This window comes from Dreissena polymorpha, chromosome 1 (assembly GCF_020536995.1).
Source record: "Dreissena polymorpha isolate Duluth1 chromosome 1, UMN_Dpol_1.0, whole genome shotgun sequence".
In the NCBI taxonomy this organism is placed as follows: Eukaryota; Metazoa; Mollusca; class Bivalvia; order Myida; family Dreissenidae; genus Dreissena; species Dreissena polymorpha.
The window spans coordinates 136,784,625-136,809,113 of NC_068355.1; the positions used below are offsets into that span (position 1 = coordinate 136,784,625).

The 24,489-nt window shown below is 33.5% G+C and overlaps 1 protein-coding gene across 5 annotated transcripts in view; it reads left to right on the forward strand.

Annotated features, from left to right (window-relative positions):
- The window catches only part of LOC127851275 (histone-lysine N-methyltransferase, H3 lysine-79 specific-like), a 171,549-nt gene that overhangs the window by 141,387 nt on the left and 5,673 nt on the right, over nucleotides 1-24,489 (forward strand). For 4 of the 5 annotated variants that reach the window (XM_052384941.1, XM_052384962.1, XM_052384930.1 and 1 more), the window contains exons 2-3: nucleotides 10,173-12,092; nucleotides 12,748-13,314. In XM_052384941.1, coding sequence (XP_052240901.1) covers nucleotides 10,844-12,092; nucleotides 12,748-13,314 — 1,816 coding nt within the window. In that variant the 5' untranslated portion in view covers nucleotides 10,173-10,843. Of the gene's footprint in view, nucleotides 1-7,982; nucleotides 8,104-10,172; nucleotides 12,093-12,747; nucleotides 13,315-24,489 lie in introns of those variants that run through there. The other variant, XM_052384972.1, reaches the window with a different exon arrangement.

The following is a 24,489-nucleotide window of genomic DNA, read 5'->3' on the forward strand; positions in this document are numbered from 1 at the left end:
TTTAATCCGGTCCCAGTGAACGCTCATCATGCATAATCCTGAGAGCCTGTCTTCAGACATGGTGGATCTTAGCCATGTCTTGACTTTGGTGCACCATACGTTACACCATACAAGTGGTTGCGGGCAGGGTAAGTATCAAATATGATCATCGCCTAATGCATTGCTGGAAACAAATCCGTTTTTTACCAAGTCAACAAAATCTGACTCATTCTGTTTGATGGATTCCTTCTTGCTATGTCGTACCATGACATTGTGTATTGTTCAAAATTATTGATTCGATACAATTTGTTGATGGTTCGGACTATCTTTATAGCTCGATCGCAATGTGTATGTGGTTTGGACGGCGTTGATATAACATGAATGCAGGCTTATTAGATTCTGAAAATGGGCTTCCTAGAGACTGGATCAGTTAGTCCACGCAATATAAATTGTGTTCGCATTTCAGTGCTCACGCTGCTCTCAGACATTATGGCCAATGGCGATTATTTAATCCATCTGGCTATTATTTCTTAAAATTGTCTAGAAAAAATGGCGATTATTTTATCCGCCTCCATCAAAAATAAATTCGCCTCTACAAGTTTTGCGGCGAATGCGAAACGCCTGTAAATCGGGCAATCAAGCAGGAAGAAGGATAACGAGATTACCTGTGTCAACACACTCGACCCTGTGTATTGTCATACACGCGTCAATAACTTCTGCAACATCATGGCCTAGAGCCTTTTCTCAATCAGTGTCCGACAAAAGTGATATATTTTGGAAAAAAACGTCTTTAATCTTCCAGTGCTTTAACTGTTAGATTTTCGTTATTTTTGCGCCAATTATTATTTAAGCGTTACTATTGAAAATCGCTGCGAATAATGTCGGCTGGTTTAGTTTTTCACGCCCTATTTTTCTGCAATTAGATTACGTTGAACATTGCTTGATGAAATAATTATTTAATCGCAATCAACTAATTATCCCCGTAATTACCGCTATTTTTCGTGTGCTTCAACATTTCTTGATGTGTATTTTGATGGATAATTTTTTATTTGTAATTATTTTGTTAACATTGCTCAAATGATACCGTAATTGCTTTTAAGTCAGTGGGCGCTTATTGTCATCTGCTTTAATGATTCTTTATATAAAAGAAGCCGATTTTGTTATTTTTCTTTAATTAATGTGTTTTTGTTTCTCAAAATACTTATTCACGTAAGAAACATTCGACACTTCTCACAGGTATAGTAGTATAAAAACTTGAGTTTTGCAATGTTGCAATTATTCACGTTTTTGCTACTTTCTGAAAACTGAACCATTCTACGCATGTTGCAAATGTCCGCCATCTCGCAATTTTAAATTATGTATCTATGAGTAAAGAAAAGCACTGCAATATCACATTTTAAAACAATATTTCAACCTATATTGATTACATATTTGCAAGGTTACGGGTTTTTATTTTCTGCAGTCAAACAATACGCATATTCTATTTCATGTGCAAAAGAGGTATCTCAACATATTTTCGGACAGTCATTTTCGGATACGGTACGTTTCGTCGATTTTAATTTACTTTCGGCGTTCTTTATAACATTTTCATAGAATGACGAATACATGCGGTGTTACGGATGTTCTGGTTGACAATATTTCTTATTGTACTTACCAGAACTTGCACCAAGACAGACTTAAAAAATTGAACAATTTGAAAGGGCAGTTTTCTTATTTTATTAATAGTACTTTAATAAAAGAATTTATCTTTTTGTTTTAAAGTATAAATATTTGTATTTAACTGTAGCTGATGTCTGGTTTGTTTAGTCACACCCACAACCTTTATTGTATTCTTTATTGTAAAGCCATGATAATATTTTATAAGAAAATGACACTGATATTACAGTATGCTTGTTTTTAAGTATATATTATAACTTCAATCCAATATATGTACATTTGATAAAACATAGATAAGATGTGATTCATTGTGTTTTTTTTCTTTTTGCCTTCAGTACCATTTTGCGGAAAAGTTCGCGTATGTTTTGGCTATTTATTTTTTTTAAGGAAAAAATGATGGCTATTATTTTCTGAATTCCAGTGTGAGCACTGCATTTTCTCCGATGATAGGTGAACATCGATTGCAGATTATCGATGTGTTTTTACACCGATCATGTCTAATTGAAATGCTTGCGTGATGGGCTCTACAATGGACAAATATTTGGCTATTACTAGTATGTGGCGCGCTTTCTCAAATGTTTTCGTTTCAGTTGCCATCCATTCCTGATGTGCAGTCTCTCGTCCTTTAGTATTCTGTTCATTTTGCGCTAAATATTCCTACTGACGATGTATTTTGATGAAATGGTTAGCGATGATTGGTATGCTGTTATACTTTGCAGTGAACTATATTTCGCTTAACAGTTGTGTGTTTTCGGAACTAGCTGTCTTCTCTAATGCCTCAGATAATGCGGTCGCTGGCCTACGTAGCTTGTTCAAGTTCAGACAGCACTGTACTTTTTGCACTGTGTTACGATTGTCCCTGCAATAGTTTTTGCGTCCATTTAATCAAGTCTGTAAATCCAAGGAACTCTTCTCTTATGACAAGTTTCTCTTCACCGAAAAATCTCCGATAGACAGTTGCTCCGGTCCTGAGATATCTTTTTGAGTGATGACTGATGAGAATGCTATATGAGGAAAGTCACTGTGATCGATAGAAAATATGTATAATCGAATCCAATACAGTCAATTGCAAATCCTGACAAGTAATCCACCAGATATTCATGATGCATCATTATATGGCCTTATTTTCAAAATTGTCTACGCCTCCGGCGGCAAAGGGGGAAATAACCCCCTTGACCCCCTCTAGGATTAATCCTGCGGATGCCCATGGTCATATGTATAAATATATATTATTAAAATTAATCTTTAAAAAATGTATATACTAAAGAAATACAAATGAAAGTTGTTTTCTGAGTTATTAGAATGTTGTGTGTTTTCTGTTAAATACTAATATCTTTGACATGGTTCCTCAACATACATGGTATTGGACAAATTATATGACTATCAATCTATTTGTTCAAGTTGCCTCATTGACTATATTTTATTTTCGCCTGTGCAAACAGGAAAGCCGGTCAATATGTTTTCATTTGAGATCAAAATGTTAATCATTTGTTTTCAAGCCTTCGCCAATCTTTTCCCAATCCCCCTTATAAATTACAAGTGTATTACTTTCTATTTACTCAAAAGTGACATATCTTAAGGCCTGAAAATGTTAAGTTTGTGATGTCCGGACCAAACCTACCTTCAAGACTGTTTGCTGAAGCCAATTATATTTTTAGTGGGCAATAGAATCCTACTTCATTGTCATTTCAGTATTTCTTGTTCAGAGAGGACAATTAGTGGGGGATAGAAACTTTCTTCATTGTCATTTCAGTATTTCTTGTTCAGAGAGAACAATTTATGACCCACATAATGGGGAAATGGGTTAAATGCAGTATGTGGACATAAAAATCATTGGGCAATTTTGAGAGATTGATTTTTGTGACAAACTGTTTTCTTTGCAGGCATTTTTAAAGCCTCAAATGTATATACATGTAACAATTGTTCAGTCTTACTAAAAATGCTCTTAGTAATAGGCGAATGGTTTATGGCAATGCGTATTCATATTGCAGGTTTAAAATTGTAGAAGTGTTCATACCAGTGTCTCTCTGCCTATGTATTATAAAATAGAGGGAATACCATAACGTAGCTTAAATATTTTGTGTATGTAAAATGGTATTTCACAGACATTTAGCTTTATTCAAATGTGTTTTTTTCTGTACGATATTCTTTGTTCTTATTTGCCTTCATTTGATTTCTTTCATTAATCTCCCTACCTTGCAGCATTTCTATTAAAAACCTTTAATACAATCAAAAGTCTGTATCATTAAAAAACAATTAAAATACCTTTGACCTTCTGTCACCGTATATTTTTAGGGGCAAGCAAACAGAAACACAAGGATTATTAATTTGGCCTCTATAATAATATAAGGCTAATACTTTAAATAGTGTTATGGCATTTAAAAATTGCATAATCAGTGAATTCCACAACACACCTTTAGTGCTTTCCTTGACATGGTTTCAGTGGAATTTTGGGTGCAGGAAAGTCTATGAACTCTGAAATTTTGATATTCATTAGGCTCATGATGTTATTTTAATTGGATTTTGATACATGTAGTAAGAGATGGTACAGTACCCATGTTTAGTACAATACTATTATGTGTATCAGGCTAGACTCGTGCATACTAATGTACAGGTAGTGAGTAAAATGAAGTAAGTAGCTGCATTATAATGTATCATGTTTGGCTTTTAGATAAGTGAATTACCATAATTTACATACAATAACAGTGCTTTAAACCATACATGCTCAAAACTATGCATTACTTCATTAAGGCTCTTTGTGGTTGTGATACTTCTAATACAATATAGAATCTCTAACGCACCATGCAGAAACAATAGGGTGTTCATTGTTGGTTCTGTGGCATTATTGTGTAGCAAACACTGAATTGTATGTACAGTATTGACTGTCATTGAAATAAGCAAATACTCATTTCATGATAAGTAATTATTACATATTTGAAATCAGAAATATTTTATTGAGCAACTGCACAAATTGTATTTATTATTTTTCCGTATTTGTATATTCGAACAGAGTTTCATGCATGTGCGTAAAGTGTCGTCAAAGATACAGTACAGGCTTATCAGGGACAAGACTTTCAGCCTTAACTGGATGAACGCTAAAATGAGACTTCCTTTAAATAAAAAATAAATAAAACCGGAAAGTGTCGTCCCAAATTAGCATGTGCAGTATAAACAGGCTAATCAGGGACAAAACTTGACGCTTATGCATTTAATTTTTAAACCCATTTTTCCTAGCGCAAGGCTCATTTGTTTGTTTTGTGTATATGTAACTATACTTGCATGACATGTTTGATAGTTTATGGTTCAATAATTGCCTAAATTTGAAATATTTTATTGATCAAGGTTTCAATGCCCGATGTAACAAAAATGATTATTTATTGATCAAGGTTTCAATGCACGATGTATGAACACAAATGATTTCAAATGTGAAACTCAGTCAAGGTTATTATATCAAAATAGTGAAACTTTATTGGCAAAAGACTATTACATATGTTATGTTACTGCTCTTAATAATATTTGCCATTTGTAAGTCGTAATCGTGTATAGAACATTAATACTAACTGAGTAAGACTACTATACTGAGGTATTTAACAATGGTATTGAAATATTTGACAGACATTTAAAAAGGAATGAATAGTTTTAAACAAAGGAATAACTGAAATATTTGTTCTCAATATGTATTTTATCTATCTGGTGGTATAAAGGTATTTATGTTCAGTGTACACTACAACAAAACCAAGCATACATGGACAATTAGAGTTGGTCAATACGGTATTATTTGCATGTAATGGATATAGTCAGTGCTACCCATTATTGTCGTAGTGATATTTTGTATTTGTAACATCAGTTACAAAATTGACTAAAGCGTATTGAGATATTTGTAGCGGATAATATATTTTCCAGGAGCCAGCAAATCATCAATTAGTGTTAAGGATCTGTTTTGTTTGTGTGATATTTTTGTATATGGATATGTGAAAGGATTATTATTACTATTTGAGGTATGTTTATTTAGATAAATTACATCATTTACAAAGATTCTGGACAAGTCATTGAATTAATTTCGCTATTGCTGAAACGGATTTTGATGGGGCAAAGCATATTCAACATTTATGTATTTGGTTTTGCATTAAGAATTTGAAATGCCAAAAACTATTTTGTGATAATATTTTTATTTGAGTGAGCAAGGTTTTAAGTCTCTGTATTTCATAAATTTGGGAATGAAGCTGAAATTATTTATAAATATGGACTTTGCTTAGTTCTTCTTGAATGCTCTGAGCTTTTATGAGTACATACGTACAGCTCATACCCGGAGGGTCAATAGCTGGGAGTTGGATTATTGCAACTAGGACTTTGCTCTGTGGAAAGAGAGTTTAATGCACTTTTATGATTTTTTTCTTATAAAGAAAGTCGCATTTTATTATCCCCCGCCATAGGCATAGGGATATTGTTTTGGCGTTGTCCATCCATCTGTCTTTCCGTCCGTCCGGCACTTTTGTGTCCGGAGCCATATCTTGGAAGTGCTTTGGCGGATTTCATTGAAACTTTGTATGAGTATATAATTATATGGATAAGAGGATGAAGAATGCATAATGGCATTGTACACCATCTGTTAATAACGGAGTTATGGCCCTTTGTATCTTGAAAAAATGCTTTTTTGTGTCCGGAGCCATATCTTGGAAGTGCTTTGGCGGATTTTATTGAAACTTGGTATGAGTATATATATGCATAATAGAATGATGCACGACAAATGGCATTGTACGTTATCAGATAATAACAGAGTTATGGCCCTTTGTATCTTGAAAAAATGCATTTGTGTGTGTCCGGAGCCATATCTTGGAAGTGCTTTGACGGATTTCAATGAAACTTGGTAGGAGTATATATATATGGATAAGAGGATGATGCGCCGTGGCATTTTCCATCTGTCTAGACAACTTTTTGTGTCCATAAGTATATTGGCGGGGGATATCAATTCAAAGAATTTGCTTGGTTAAAATCTTGTTAAGGTGTAAAGTGTCGTCCCTGATAAACCTTTGAGAACTGCACAGGCCAATCTGGGACGACACTACGCATCTGCATTAAATCCCCTTTTGACAGAGCGTGGCTCATATATTTATGAAACAGACCGTTCCTACGTTCATACCGGTCACCGTTCATACTGGTCACCGACCATGGGTGAGAGCTGCTCAGGCTTTGCATCCAGTGAGAGGATATTAAACTTGCAATGAAATCAGGAGACAGGTGTAACTGAGGGCAAAAATGCAATAAAAATTGTGTGGGCTTATGCCCTTATAAATAACTATTCATAGTCACGTCTTACCAAAGCTGTATTCAAATTATTTTTTCTCAAACTGTATGCATGTATGTTTGCTATACATATGACACTAATTGAATGTATAAAATTACAGCTATAATAATGATATCAGTAATAATATTGTTAAAAATTCATTTGCCATCATGTTTATCATAATATTTTGTGTGACTTAAAGTCAAATCGTTACTTTACTGATGGCTTAAGTAGTGTCACTTGTTACATACTTGGATTTTCACGTTGTATAAAACATTATGCATAGACCCTCTTTAAAAAAGAACGTTCATCTACATGTAGTAACAATGCTATAATATTTCTGAAATCATTATGACAAAATATAACAGTAGCCAAATTATGTTTTAAAATACACATGAATGATCTGTGAACACTCAATCACCTGACCTCATTTTGACCTTGACATTGACCTTTTTTTTCATTCAGACGAATTCAGAAGTTCGAAATTATTGGTTAATTTCACACAGCATGCTACAAAGCTTTGATACTTAAAAAAATACGGATGTTTAAATCTTTGAACAATGAACACATCCACATCACCAGAGACTTCATTTTAACCTTCACATTGATCTATGCTAGGACTTAGTCTAATCCAGGAGATCTAAATTCTTGGTTAACCCAAATTAATGTGTTTTTTAACATCAAGAATGATTCCTGCAAACATTTTGTATTTTTATTTCTTAATGTCTTTGAATACTTTCAATACACCCTAATCACCTGACCTAATTGTGGAACTTTTAAGCGTCCTACATTTGGTCTGAGACTTATACAAATGGGCCTACATGTTTGAAACAAAATGGAAAAATACTTTCACTCTGGGCATTAAATGCAGCATCTTGTTTTGCCCGTATTTGGTTGTGCTAGCTAATGTTTACAGACTGTCATTTGAATTGTACCCCTCATATATCATAATTGATAGGGCAAGGGCAGCAAGTGGTTTGTAAGCCGCCACTATAAAATGCCATTAAATGTCAGAAAATTGGCAAGGTTGTTCCCTGTTGTTTTGAAGTTTATCTCGTTAGGTACTTAATGTAGAGTGAATGATAGCTCTTCAGTTTTTGTTAATATTTTATGGATTGGATAAAATTCAATAAGAATTCTCAGTGAATGTACTTGTGGGACTATGAAAGGAATTGTGCATGCTTGTAAAATTCACATTTGTTCATACAAAAATTTTACATGGAATTATTTATGTTGAGACAATTAGTAAACTCGCAGTCTGTTCAGGTTCTATGTTATTTGCTGCACATCAGTATCTAAGGTTTGAAGATGAAGCATTAAAAACTTGAATCTAGTAAGAAAGGTCATAAATTAAATATACGAGTTTGAAAATGGTTGTGATCATTTGAAAAACATGGCCGCCAGAGGGTGGGGCAGTTGTCTCTATATGTATATTGTGAAAACATGAGAACAGTCTGGAAGACACATTTTTTGCCCAATCTTCATGAAATTTGGTCAGAACATTTGTTTTATGGATATGACGGTTGAGTTCGAAAATGGTTTGGATTGGTAAAAAAACATGGTCGCAAGGGGGGGGGGTCTATTTCCAGTCCTGATACATGTATTTATATAGTAAAAAAATACTCTAGAAGTCACATTTTTAGCTAGTTCCTTCGGGTCTCAGGCGAGCACCTTAGGGCCCATGGCCCTCTTGTTTGTGATTGCCATAGGAATCTTTACGATGATTGTTCATGGAAACATCTTACTATTTATGACAATTCATCTTAAGGCATTGAACTTGGCCATTAAAAACAAACAGGATTAGGTATGGAAGACATGAATCAAAAGTTACCAAAAGGAAAAATTTGAATCCAGTCAGATAATTTGAATAATGATTATTTAAAAACAGTTTTAACAACTTGTTGATAGTTAAGGCTTTTGTTTCTGTACAATGTATAATTAAAGACAATGTATAATTAAAGCAAATGACTTGTGAAGCAGAGTTTTCAGTTTAGTTTACTGGGTCGTATTTTTTACCAATTTAATCATCAAATAAAGTGTATTTGCAGCTATCCCTTAAGCAATAATGTAGCTTATTCTTTTAATTTGGGACAATTGTATTTACCACTCAATACATACATTAATAATACAATTGTTTGAAAGGTTAAACATTCTAAAAGTATGTTGATTATGTTACTATGCAACTAAAACGATAGGTGATTAAAATTTGTTTAATTCTTATATTTTTATTCAATCAAAATCAATGTATAATATCTAAGGTTTTAAATTTGAATGTAATTTCTTTATAAACCAATATTTCGTTCCCATTATTCATTTTTCTAGAAAACAAAATTTTGACCTTTAAAGGCTGTTTGAATGCGTCATGCGTAACTTGAATCTGAAATGCTGTGAATAAGCAGAAATTTAAACAAAGACCTTACTATGTGCTTGTCACATCATTTTCTTAAATGCACTATCCGTAAAAACAAAGCACAATAAAATGTCTAAATATATCACAGGTGACTAAAATGGTTCACACATATTTTTTGCTGTATAAGGAAAGTTTGGCAATGATAATGATCTTCTTCAAAGTTGTTACTTCACAGATTATCAGGATAGTCTTCCATAATTTTAATGATGTGAGCCTCAATCTGGGAACATTGGCTTTAATGCATCATCCTCTCATGTCTTCCCAGACTAGCCTGTGCAGTGCACACAGGCCAATCAGGGACGACACTTCCCTCATTTATGGTATTTTCTTTTTAAAGGAAGTCTCTTCTTAGCGGATATCAAGTTAAGGAAGAAAGTGTCTTTCCAGACTAGCCTGTGTGGACTTCACTGGCATTAAACCCTGTTTTCCCAGAGCTGAGGGCTATATTAACCCTTTCAGTGCGAGAACTGAATTTTGAAGGCCTTTGCACACAGTTTGGATCCAGATGAGATGCCACAGAACGTGGCGTCTCATCAGGATCCAAACTGTTTGCTATTCTGATAATATTCTTTGAAAAAAAATCAAAGAAAATGCTAATTTTAGAAATTAAGCAGACGACATTTTAGCAGACAACAAATTTCCCAGCATGCAAAGGGTTAATGCACAATGGTTGCATCTGTAGAATAAGTTTGTGATCATGATGTGTCAATTTTGGAAGTAACAAATCAAGTTAAAGGGAATTTAAGTACAGAAACTTAAAAAATGAAAGTATTGAGAAAATCATTCCTTATTTACCTGTAAACCTTTGAGCATGATATTGTAATTTAAACCTTCTATTTTCAGGTGTTAGCCATGATCAGGTGCAGTGAAGTAGATGAGACGTCCTTCCATAATTAATCAACTGGATAATTAACTGGATTTGACAACATTGTGAAATTTGAATACAGAAGGATTTATTTTCGAGACTTCCTAATTGACTAGATTTTGGAATTTCGAAGACAGCACTGAGAAAAAAGAACATTAGAAGACTTAATAAGTTTATAGACAATAAACATTGCCCAAGGCAAAGGCTGTATGTTTGATGGTAGAAAGAGTGTTAGTTAGTAGACGATAAAGTCTTTATAATACACCAGTTGTTTATATTAGAATTCCTTTATCGTCTTAAGTGATTGTGTAAACAAATAGTTCATTTGAACAGTGATGATAAAATTGGTAATTAAGATATAATACAGAGGTCCAGCATATGTTAGCCCACCATCACTTGATTTTAACATAGCTTTTAATCGGGCAGACAACAGATGTTTCTCCATAGAAGGTGTATATATAGACCAAATTAACATCACACTTAAGAATGATGTATTTGTAACAATGAAACATAAAAATGACAGTTTTGTGGCAATTATGTGTTTTTGGAGGTTTTAATTTCAACTTGAGGAATTGTTCAGTGTGAAATGATGGTTAACTTGAATTTACATGGATTTTATGTTCTAAACATGACCTGAAATATTCTCGAAATGGAGCTAAAGGTATGGGTGGATGGAATCAAACGAGTTGTATGCGGTGTTACTGATAATACTACCTGCCAGGATATTGTTATTGCACTCGCCCAAGCTATGGGGCGAACTGGGCGCTTCACGCTCATTGAGAAATGGAGGGAAAATGAGCGCCCCCTTGCCCCCACGGAGTGCCCTTTAATCGTGTTACAGAAATGGGGCGAGTTTGCGATGGAGGTGAAATTAATTTTGTATGAATCTGGGACACGAAAGAAGCATAAAAGTGGTGGTGAAAAGGAGAATACGGGTGTAAATCCTCCAGACAGGTTTGCACACAGTTTTACGCCACCCATTAAGACGAGCGAGGCAGTAGTAATAAGGCGGTCGCTAACATTCAGCGGTGGAAGGAAGTCAAATGGTGGTCCAAGGCAGGAATTGTTTAACGATTCACAGCGGCACAATGGAAATCCTGCTATAATTGCACCACCTGTAAAAAATTTGTTTTTAGGACAGCCAGAAAAGTTGACAAGTGACAGTAATTCAATGTCAAGTAATTCCTCTTATGCATCACAGAATTCAATGTTAATGCAAACACATCAGCGGTCATCATCGCATGAAAGACCACCAAATATTTCATATGAACATCCTCAGCCTTCAACCCTGATGCATTCCTTGCCACAACCACTAGATAATCATTTCAGTACATTACCACATCCAGCAAATCAAAGACTCGTAGATTCAAAACAAGTTGCCCATGTAACTCCAGCAATTACACAGCCGATTCCAAACCACAAACCGCAAATACCATCAGCGTCAAATACTGGTGTTAAACCCAATAATGTTCCTATGGCAAATGTATCAAGCAACTCGTCCTATTCTGTGGGGCAAATATCAAACCACTCGGACACTGCTCCAAAATTTTCGTCAGCTTTTCAGCCAGTCTCAAGAAAAGACGTGAGGCAAAAACAAAACCACTATCAGCAAAAACCTGACATTCCTGTGTACACTGATGTTCGACAGACTAGTCACAAGCACAACAGCGCAGAAATGTATGACCTCGACAACAACTTCCCCGATGTTGTCAAGGAAACGGGGCGTGAGTTCCTAATTGAGGAATATCATGTCCCAGGAAACCAAGGTCAGGGTGGCAGTAACCATAGGAACAGAGCTATTTGGGAGGAAGAGGAAAGGGTAAAACTACTCCGCCTTGTTACTATGCAGAACGAGCGCATTAAAATGCAGGATTCCCAACTGGATATTATTAACACAGGTATGGTTGCAATTTGCAACTGAAATTATTTGATATTAAATCATGCATGTTGGATATGCTTACAGTGTAAAGGCAACTAAAGGTTCTTGATATATATTTACTGTATTCAGCCTAAAAAATGTTCCTTTAAAATTTCAAGTCTTCATAGATTCTGTAGGTAAACATTTTGATTTTTGTAAGCTTCAAGTTGAATTTAAAAGCAAATTGTGCAAATTTCAAAGATTTGGCGTTTATTAATGAAAACTATAACGAGTGCCCCGAATCAGTTCAATACCAGTACAAAATTTACTTGTGCATGGTTTTAATGGTTGTGTTAATTTTGACCTCTATTAATAATAATCTGTTTTTAACACAACTGTGTATAAAGAAAATCAGTTAGATGTGAATGGCTTTCGTTAACCATGATTTTATAATTGTGTTATTTCTTGGAATGTTCATATTATAACCTCAAAAAGTGTTTTTTACAAAATGTATTTGTGTTAGGAATTCAAAACCATATATATATACATAGGCTTATCTTGGATGACCGTTTATGCATTTAGCTCGCTTTTCAAGAGCTCTGGTCATTTACATTGAAATATTGCCTAGTGATGGAGAAAACATGACCCATTGTTTGAAATCCAAGCATACAATAATGGTTCTGTCTGTATTTCAGAAATAAGTTCGAGAGAGCAGAAGCTTGAAGACTTAAAACTGCACATTGGTCAGGTGACAGAAGAAATTTCGAAACTGAATGCCCTAAGTGAGGCCAAACAACAAGAGATTCAGGCTCTAGACAATGGTAAACTCATTGATGATATGGAAGAAGAGAAGGTGAAAGAGAAAGAAATAAAAAATGAAATAAGTGGACTACGGGATCGTCTTCAGAAATGTGAGAACGATCTTAAACAGTTTCAGATCAAAGTGAACAAATGTTCGACAGATTTAGAGCATGAACAAGATGTGCTAAAAACAGACGAGAAACGACGAAAGGAGGAAGTTTTGAGACTGCAAAATGAGATTTCAGAATTAAAGAAAGATCTTAATGAACGAATGAGGGAGAGTGAGGAGAAGGGTAGACAGTTTGCACATGTGGAAGAGGAGCTCAAAGGAATCAGTGAGGAGTTAGCTAAGAAGACTGAAGATCTGATGACTACAGAGAAAGAACTCAACCGAGAGAACCTGAAATTCTTCCAGCCACAACAGAGCAGCGGTACCAAGTCTGTGGAGGCCAATGGAGAAGGTAATGTTAGCTTGGTAGCAATAAATATTAGCCCTGCTCTGGAAAAACAGGGCTTAATACATGTGCTTAAAGTGTGGGCCCAGATTAGCGTGTGCAGTCCACACAGGCTAATTGGGGATAACACTTTCTACTTTAATGGAAATGTTTTGTTTAAATGAAGTCTCTTTTCAGTTAAATTCCAGTCAAGGCTGAAAGTGCTGTCACTGCACAGGCTAATCTGGGATGACACTTAGCACACATACATTTTACCCCATTTTCCATGAGTGAGGCTCATCATAAATGTTGAGGCGTTTGTATTACAAATTAATTGCTGAACATAAATATGAACGCATGAAAATTTATATTGAGTCTCTGAAGCAGCTTCAAAATACTTTTTTAGTATAATTATTTCTATCTTAGGATAACAAGAGTCTATATAAAGTGTAAAACTGTGCTTTTTCTAGGTTTTGTTGCGCCATGATACTTATGAATGTGAATGCTATTTATTATGTGTTTGATATTTCTATAACACTTTCTTCATAATTGTTTGTGTACACCCAATTTGGTTTGCTTATTCTTTCAAAGTCTTTATTAAACTGTATACTCTAAACTAGTTCTTTTACTCCGTATATCTCAGGCATTATTCCTAGTGATTTAGAGATATAACATATCCCACCATCATGGTTGAACATTTTGCCTTAAGATATAAATTTTGTTTAAATTCAATAAAATAGCATTTATATGAAACTAATTATATATAAATAAGTACAATGTGCATTTAAGGCAGGACACGAGTGTTGGTGATGTACGAACTCTAGGTAACCCACTGCATGTTAGAACAACTCTCTTTTTGGAGTCTAGCTCTGTGTAGATCAAACGTGTATGCAGGATGAATGAGAGTTTCTATGTAGATCAAACATTTAAGCAGTATGAATAAGAGTTTCTATGTAGATCAATCATTTATGCAGTATGGATGAGATTTTCTACGTAGATCAAACATTTATGCGGTGTGAATAAAAATTCTGCATCTAAATTAAACAGACCCAATAGCTACACAAATCCTATAACGTTATCTTTGATTTCAGAATAAAATTCATATATGGTGTAGGTTGCTTTTCAAAAATGAAATGCAAGGATGTGAGTTTACTAATTATTGGGTACTTATAGATTAGTGTTTTATCCCTTACTGTGTTCGTTATTATTTACACAAAATCATAGAAATATACATTATTTTAGCTGTTGATAAAAGATGATATTATTAGGATATAGTTGAAGATCTATTGTAGCAATTGGGACAGAAAATAATGTCTCTTTTTCTTTAATGTAGATCTACTGATATGTCTTTTAAAAAGTATGTCTTTTAAAAAGTGGTATTTGACCATGTTTAAGATTACGAAAGAAAATAAACATGCAATTTTCGATTTATACTTTACTGTTGCTTATATCACCTGTCTGGAAAAAACGAAGTACAAAAATTGTATACCTGTGATTTGAAGTGAGCTGCGTGGCTGTAAAACCGAAGTCCACAAATATTTTTTAAAACGCATACATGTAAATGGCTTGTTATGAATATCTTACCAGCATAAAAAAGTCACACACATTTTAATTCGTAAAATAATTATGATTATCATATACAGTTTCATGTGATAGCTGCTGATCCTGAGGAGTATATCAACATTGTACATCAAGTGTTTTTCTATTAATTTTGTTTGTACTTAAGCACTTGTAGTGCAAATTTCGTTCACACCAATTGTTTTTACCAAGTGTTTTCAAATCTAATTATAGTATGCGTTTTTACAAATAAAAAACTTCAGTGGAATAACGATTAATTTTTATTTTTTAATGAACACCATTTAAAATGTATGGAATTATTTTGGTGGACTTTGGGGCTTTAAATTTATTGATTGACCAGCCTCCAAAAAATGGCCTCTGACATTGACAGTGCTGTGCTTTGTCAGCTTGCTTGTATCAATCATTGAAAGGAGCAGAGAGAAAGAAATTGTAGGTGTCATGTGTTCATAAGTGCTTCAATTTGCAACTTTTCCTAAATTTTGCTTGTAATTGTCATCAAACTTTTACAGAATAATTATCTATTAAAAAAAAGTGCTGCAGCGCATAATTATTGTCAATATTTCACAATAATGCGTTATTTTTTAGGAATTATTGCCCTTTGTTTTGGACATATGAAAGTTTCTGTCAGCATCTTCTCCTACACTAAGCATGCATTTTTTGCCAGACTTATACCAATTAATTATGTGCAAGTGCTAAAATGCTTATTGTCAAGGTTTTGAGATAATTTTTAATGAGTGATTGCAGTATGTTTCAAACTACATATAAAAGCTTATGAAAGTGTGCAAACCCAATATTGTTCATGCCATCGTCATCAAACTTGAAGTTACAGATTAAATCTCCTAAAAATCCTGCTGCGCATATTGTCAACTTTGTCACTCTTGAATTATTTATCATGAGTTTTTGTGCTTTGTTAAAAATTATACAATGCAAAAGCCTTGTGCATTGCATTTTTTCTTTTTTTTGGAAAAAAATAAAGTGCAAATTCTGACTACCCTTTTGACAACATTATGCACCCAATTAGCATCACGGGTACACTGTCAGTGTTAAGCTTTCTGTTTGATTTTAAGTGTTTTAACAATTTTTGTGGTGAAACATATATCCGGTTATCTTATATTAACCCTTCTTTATTTCCTGTTAAATATAAGAATTTATGCATGTTAGTTGGTGTTTTTCTCTTGCCACACATCATAATGTGTGCTCTACTTTGCTGCCAACCACCATGCTTCTGTTAAGATCAGGTTTCTCTATACTGTGTATATGTCTGAATATCAATTTAATACTTTCTCTGTTACCTTCATGTATTTTTCATAATGATAATATTGTAATTGATATTCCGAACAGCTCCTTTACTAGGATCAGAGAGCACACAGGAGGGGGAGAGGGGGTCGATAAAAATGTGTTCCTTGTCTCTGGCCTATGATAAAAAATAACAGCATTATGTAATGATTGCGTTTTTTTTCCATATTCTAATGTTCCAAAATAGACTATTGATAACATGCCAAAACTAATGCAGGTATATTTGAACCAATGTAAATCTAAAGAATATTCGCAGCAGAAATGGTCAGAAGTTTCTTATTGCTGTTGATGTAAAAAAAAAACATTCACCTTTAAATAAAAAGTACCATTAATGTTCACAATGAAGAGAGACAAAATGCCAATGAAATCCAAACTTATTTGAGTCTCTTTCTATAAGCATTCTGTTTGCAAGTACAAAATAAACTAATATATCATGACTGGGTTGTGAATGACACATATAAACCATATGATATATGATACCTTGTTCACTTAAATAGTGCATTATTAAGCAGTGCTCAAGCTTGGAATTGAAAGGGCAGGGGGTCTATTTTGTCAAAAGGGCACTTTTGATGCGCAGTATTTTGTCAAAAGGGCAGTCTTTCGAGCATGCGGGCTTATCTGGAATGCTCCTTGTTGCATATTAATTTTTATGCCCCCAAACGAGGGCATATAGTGATCAGACCGTCCGTCTGTCTGTCTGTCTTTCAGTCACACTTTGCGTTTAGGTTTCAAAAAATGCTCATAACTTCTATGTTGCTTCACATGTAACATTCATATTTGGTATTCATGTGTATATGGACAAGGCCTTTCCATAGGCACACAAGTTTTTACCTCTTTGACCTTGACTTTGAAGTTAGGGTCGTGTTTAGGTTTCAAAATCTGCGTTAAGGTTTCCAATAAATGCTCATAACTTTTATGTCGCTTCAGATGCAACCTTCATATTTGGTATGCATGTGTATATGGACAAGGCCTTTCCATATGCACACAAAGTTGACCCCTTTGACCTTGACCTTGAAGTAAGGGTCTGCGTTTAGGTTTCGAAATCTGCGCTTAAGGTTTCAAAAAATGCTCATAACTTCTATCTCGCTTCAGATGTAACCTTCATGTTTGGTATGCATGTGTTTATTGACAAGGCCTTTCCATATGCACACTTGTTTGATTTAACAAGGTAATAAGAGATTTATAAATGATCCTATGTCAAAAAAGCACATGTCAATAATTAAAAAAAAACTCTTTTTATGTCTCCCACTATAGTAGTGGGGGACATATTGTTTTTGCCCTGTCTGTTGGTTGGTTGGTCTGTCTGTCTGTCTGTTTGCGCCAACTTTAACATTTGCAATAACTTTTGCAATATTGAAGATAGCAACTTGATATTTGGCATGCATATGTATCTCATGGAGCTGCACATTTTGAGTGGTGAAAGCTCAAGGTTAAGGTCATCCTTCAAGGTCAAAGGTCAAATATATGGGTCAAAATCGCTAATTTAATGTACACTTTTGCAGTATTTCAATGTTCAAGATAGCAACTTGATATTTGGCATGCATGTGTATCTCATGGAGCTGCACATTTTGAGTGGTGAAAGGTCAAGGTCAAGGTCATCCTTCAAGGTCAGAGGTCAAATATATGTGGCCAAAATTGCTCATTTTATGAGTACTTTTGCAATATTGAAGATAGCAACTTGATATTTGGCATGCATGTGTATCTCATGGAGCTGCACATTTTGAGTGGTGAAAGGTGAAGGTCATTCTTCAAGGTCAGAGGTCAAATATATGTGGCCCAAATCGCTTATTTTATGAATACTTTTGCAATATTGAAGATAGCAACTTGATATTTGGCATGCATGTGTATCTCATGGAGCTGCACATTTTGAGTGGTGAAAGGTCAAGGTCATCCTTCAAGGTCAAATATATGGGTCAAAATTGCTCATGTAATGTCACTTCTGCAATATTGAAGCTAGCAATTTTTTTTATTTGAAATGCATGTGTATCTCATGGAGCTGCACATTATGAGTGGTGAAGGGTCAAGGTCATCCTACAAGGTCAAACGTCATATAGGGGGACATTGTGTTTCACAAACGCATCTTGTTTTTAAATTAAAAGGGCAGGGCGGGGCTTTGGAAGGGCAGAACTGGCGCCCTTCCGTTTAGGCCTAGCTTGAGCACTGATTAAGTGTTTTCTATCCTCTCAATGTTCATGAAGAGTTCTTGAATCCTTCACAGGGACGTTCAGGTTTACCAAACATTTATTTGACAAAATCACCACCATCCAGAGAAAGAGATTATGCAGTTTATAACATCAGACAATTCAAAATTTTAAGCCTTGTAAATGTGGTTAATTGTCAATAAACACCAGATTTCTCTTCGCAACAACATTCATTTCATTACAATATTTGCATGTAACCTTTTGATGTCTTTCTCCAAGGTTTTTTTTACACTTGTTTGCAGATGTGTATGCCTTGTTCGAAAAACTACTGCACTATGATTGAAGCAGACAAGTATATTTGTACAATCATGTAACAAATGTCATTTCATCAGATTCAAGTCGCCATTTACATCATATACACAGCTTGTGTTTATTGCATTTGGCTGGCTTAAAGCAAACTTGCTTGATTATTTATAAGTATATGTTTGTTTTGGGTGGACAGTTTCTAATGAAAATTAACATGTTGACAATATTGATGATTATCTTGAATCAAAGTGTTAATTAAGATTCATAACATGAATTTGATTAGACATTTTAAAAATATTTTGTTTATACAAATCCCACTTGATTTGATATTAAGTTGAATCAATATCATGCCATTTACTAGAAAGTAAATTATTCTTAAATACACCTTAATAGACATATGAATTAAAAACACATGTATCAAATGTCTTTTAATTGTTATTTGAGGTAAGATGAAAACACATTAAGTTTTCTATTTGCACATGACAAAATGAATAATTTGGAAGTAATACAATTTTACATACTTGCCAAAATGTCAATGTGGAAATGCATCAAATTAAGCTTAGTCATATAAAATAATAAAAAATAAAACGTCCACAGTGCTTTAAGATTCACAATCAAATTTCCTGATGCAGCAAAACATGGCCAGTGAAAAACACATCATGTTAACTTTTTCCTGTGCTGACAATGCTTAAATTGATATGTTCATAAAGTTTTTAATGTAATTGTTTTTTAAGTCAAAAAATGGGACATGGGTTGTATAACAGTCCTCTTGCATGATTAGATTGAATAGATAATACAGGGACATACATTATTCATGCAGAAGTAATAGCTTACATTTTAGAATAAATTTAAGGTTAATACTGTACTTATATATTTTATAGTTTCATTTCCGCAATTATCCAAATTTATGTGAGTCAATAGTGGTTCCACTGCAATATAGATCTCTTGTTACAAAGGTCAAGAACAAATCTCATCATGATTGCTTTTTTGTTTGACTGGTGTAAAAAAAAGTTATAGCCACTATAACACTTGCCTGAACACATTTTGGGTTCACCATGGATGCTGTATTACACAAATATAAACGCTTGATAGCAATTTTGTTTAATGGACAATTATTTAACTTTATAAGTATAAAAATAACTAGGGCTAAAATATGTGGAACAAGCTGTAAAAATTTTCATCCAACGTTTGGTTGAATAAATAAGTAAAAAGATTGTATATGTATTTTATATTACAAACTCAAGCCGCAACATAACAAGCTCCTAAAGAAATGCATTTCATTGAATCTGTAAGTATAATATGAGCCTTGTTCTGAGAAATCTGGGCTAAATGTCTGTATGTTAAGTGTCATCCCAGATTAGCCTGTGCAGTCCGCACAGGCTAATCAGGGACAACGCTTTCCATGTAAACTTGAATTTCGGTAAGGAGGGACTTCCTTGAAACCCAAAATACCATAAAAGCGAAGTGTCGTCCCTGATTAGCCTGTGCAGACTGCACAGGCTAATCTGGGACGACACTTTACGCACATGCATTATGCCCAGTTTTCTCAGAATACGACTCATGATTTCTTCAATGTCTAGAACTGCCTTCAGAATATAAGAAATGCTCTAATGAAAATTGTTCCCCACCATATAATGTTCACTGAGGATCATTTTCATTTGTCATTTTCATTTGTAATAACTTCAATAATACTTAGTGTTCATAATTTATTAATACCAGATATTTAATGTATGTTTATCATTACATTGCAGATGTATTTATGTGGTATAATTACCAAACAAATAATGTAAAGCCTAACACCGTCAGAAGAAATGTGAGTTCATGCAAAACTGACTTTTGATGTAGTTGTTTTTTGGGTGGTAATTTTGGTGTGCACATAACTTTTGTTTTATATGGTGATTGCGTTAGTTGTTTTTGAAAACTAAAAGTAGCTCAAATATTCTTTAAAGGAATTGAGTTAAATAATCTGACAGTTGTACTTCTTATAAAGATTTAATGTTGTTAAATAATTTTAATATTTTTTTTTGACAATAAACATTTCCTGTAAGTTTAAAATTTCATAATATAATGTTCTTTTAAAGAATATTCATATAAAGTAGATGAATATTGTAAAGTGTTATGTTATTGATTTATTGATTTAATTTCATGAGTTTTCATAATTTTGTATATTATAAGATAGATAAAGTTGCATCAAAATTGAGAGAGCTTGTTTGAAACATATATATCAACAATACCTAAATATTATTTATATACACATAATCACATAAATTTGTTTTATTTTATTCTGTGTGCATTATTATAAATAATTAACTTGCATTTATGACATATATATTTCAGTAACAATATAGGAGTGTTTTAAGTGTCTATGAATATTTGTAATACAATATAAGAACTTAAAGATTTCATTTATCATATTGTATTCATCCAAATAAAATATGTACTTTATAGTGTAGGCAGTTCATTTTTAAACTTTCTATCCATATTTCCATCTAAACACTGAATAAATGTTAAAAAATATCCAGCATAGTTGTTTTGACCCAGGAATACAGCATGGTCAGTATTATGGCACTTCAATATTGGCATTACTTTATTAGTTACTTATAATCTTTCGATACTATAAAAATAATTTGTATGAATACAGGGACATAGAGACATATTTGATAATGGTAGTGACAGTGGTCAGCCAGAACAATATTTTCATGAGTGTATGTGTCCGATTTTTATAGTAGTTGTTTTGTGGTGACTTAATTTTGTGTGTGCACTTTTAATAGTTCAGTAGCTGTCTCTACTAAATGAAGTTGTACAACTGTCATTTTTCTGAATGACAACTTTAAATGTAACCTTTTAGGCATGGTAAGCTTTGAAGTATTGTGCTACTCTAGCATGAAGATTTGGTAAGTTGAACATATTAGGAATGCATATTATTTAGAGAATATCACAAATTGGTTTAGAGAATATCACAAACTATTCTAGAGAAAAATCACAAAGGAGTTAAAAGAAAAGATCACAAATATGTCAAGAGAATATCACAAATGGGTCTAGAGAATATCACAAATGGGTAAAGATTTATCACAAATGAGTCTAGATAATATCACAATTCACAAATGGTATAGACAATATCTCACAGGGGTCTATATAATATTAAATATGGGTCTATAGATTATCACATATGTGTATTTGAGGATAACACAAATGGGTCAAAAGAATATTGTTTAGGGAATATCACAAATTGGTCTAGAGAAAATTAGCATATGGTCTAGAGAACATCACAAATGTGTCAAGAAAATTTCACAAATGGGTCTAGAGAATATCAAAAATGGTATAGAGAATATCACAAATATGTCTAGAAAATATCATAAATGATTCTAGAGAATATCACAAATGGGTCTAGAGATTATCACAAATGAGTTTAGAAAATAATCACCTATTGGTCTTGAGAATACCACAAATGGGTCTAGAGATAATTATCATAAATGAGTCTAGAGAATGACACAAATGTGTAGGATATTGAAGTTGATTGGCAGGAATTGTGCCTGAGTGATCATCAATAACAATGCCTTTGAAATCTAGGTGTGAAGGATAATGGTAAACATTTGTAGGGATTTCATTAATTAAAGGATCAGTTGTGTAATTAAGAGTGTCTGTATGCTATGACTCTGTGTGCAGTGTTGAGTAGTGAGAGTCAGTGTGGCTACTAAGATGAATAGCTGTCTTATCTTGAAATTGTGCTCCTTGTGAGTGGCAAAAATATACTCACTATGTAATTGTAATTTCAAACTTCCACCCACATGTCAAGGTACTGTTTCATGCATAATGCTTGTGAGGCTCACGCCTGATTGTCTGAGGAGCCGTTTTCAAATGACATTGTATGGCTTTTTTAAAAGTGTTTGAAGGGACTTGTTCACAGATCTTGCCTCTAAGTCCTTTAAATTGATAAAGGTAAATATCTGTCATAATTTTAAGATGTTCGATATAAACCAAGAGTTTAAGAAAGAAAAAAGTTTTCCTGGGCTCAAACCACTCAGACAATACTATTTTAAACCAATTTGGCATGATACTGGGCTATAAGATACCTATATACATTTAATGGTTTATACAAGCAATCTGCCTATTGTCACAAAATATAACACACAAAAAACTACAACAGAAACACTCCAAATTATTTTAATGTATTGTGTTTGTAAAGTTTCTTATTTGATCAATATCTAGTTATGATAACTTAAAAAGCATTTTATTTTCTTTACTTAAGTCTATGCCATTATTGTTATTTTGCTTCCTGATGTTCAGGGGTCTTTTTTTATTCGAATTTGTATTAAAAAATGAAAAAATGTCATTTTGACAGTATGTAAAAAAGTCCCTTTAATACAGAAAAATTATCAGATGTGATTATGTCAATAATGTGTACATGTCAAATGTATACCATATTCAGTTGGTCAAGATAATATTATAAGTTAACCTAAAAATCTGAGAAATGTGCCTGGAAAAAAAGTTGGTTGGCATTTTTTAGGCATGGCTTCTTTTTATGTTTTTTTGTATCTACATTAACTCTGCTGAAAATCTAGAGGGGAATTTATTGTCACCTTCTCAGGTGCTTGACATCCTTTTAATTAGGTCAAAGGTTTATCACAGTTTTCAGTTGTTTAGGAGATGAAATTCATCTCATTGTGATTTTTAACCAAAATTGAAAAGTTTAAGGCATTAATATTGTCTGAAAATGAACCTGCTTGCTTGGATCTGATTAAAATTTTATCTATTCTAGTGTTCACTTATATAGGTCAAAAGGTCATTTAGTGCACTTTTATGCCAAAATTAACATGACAACTGGCATTGAAAATCAACAGAATAAAATATTATGTTCAAAAAGTATTTTTTAAACAATGGAATAGTTTTTGCTAATTTTTGTTAACTATTTAAACATATTTGTAAAGTAAAAAGAAATTAAAAGGATCCATTATATATTTATATAATGAAATACAACGTACGCTTAAAAAAACTGAAACACATTTGTGTATTTCAATTTCTTATTACATTGTTTTTAAGTGTACTTCTTCCTGTTTAAACTGCATATATCTTAAACTGCTGATGTAATACCTGGTGAATTACTAGATAAATTCAACGAAGAGAAAAGTGAAGTGAAGAACTTTTCTATCTGGAATTCCTACCTACATTTGATTGACATTCTTATGAAGTTCATTAAAGCCCAAAGAATAGGCGATTGGCTGTTGCATATTGAAGCCTTTTCCGAGATGCTATCGTGACTAATGGTGTACAACCACACAAACTATGTCCGTTGGGGTCCTCTATATCTTGCAGACATAAAGCATTAGAATATGCAGCACCTGAAATGTTCAAAGAGTTTATTGAGGGTAACTTTGTAGTCAGGCTGAAGGAAAAAGCATTCAACAGAGTACCTTTCGGCCAAAAACAACAGGAGTTATTATTGGAATAATAAGACAGGACCAGGCAAGAGATAGGTTTTGTATTACGTGGTCAGTAAGATCTGAGATCTCCAATAGTACCATGAAATTGTTCAATCAAAATGATGATGACGAAAATATTGAAATATTAAAAAATAGAGCAGATGGAACTTGTCCGAGAGTTTCTTCAGAGGAAGAGTGCCTCAAGAAAATGATGCAGCACTTAAATTGGATCATATGATATATTCGGAGTGCATGAAGAGGATAACAGACTATTCTCAATAGCATCTAAGGACGTTGCAACTAATGATATCACAGATGATTAATTAACCTGTGAAAGTCAAGGTAAAACATTACTCAAGGAATTTGCAGAGAAAAGGCTGAAAGAGCAGAATGTTAAATTTTATGCTCCTATTCAAAAGGTGCAGTCCAAAACATTTGCATATCTCTAAAAGGAGACAGTC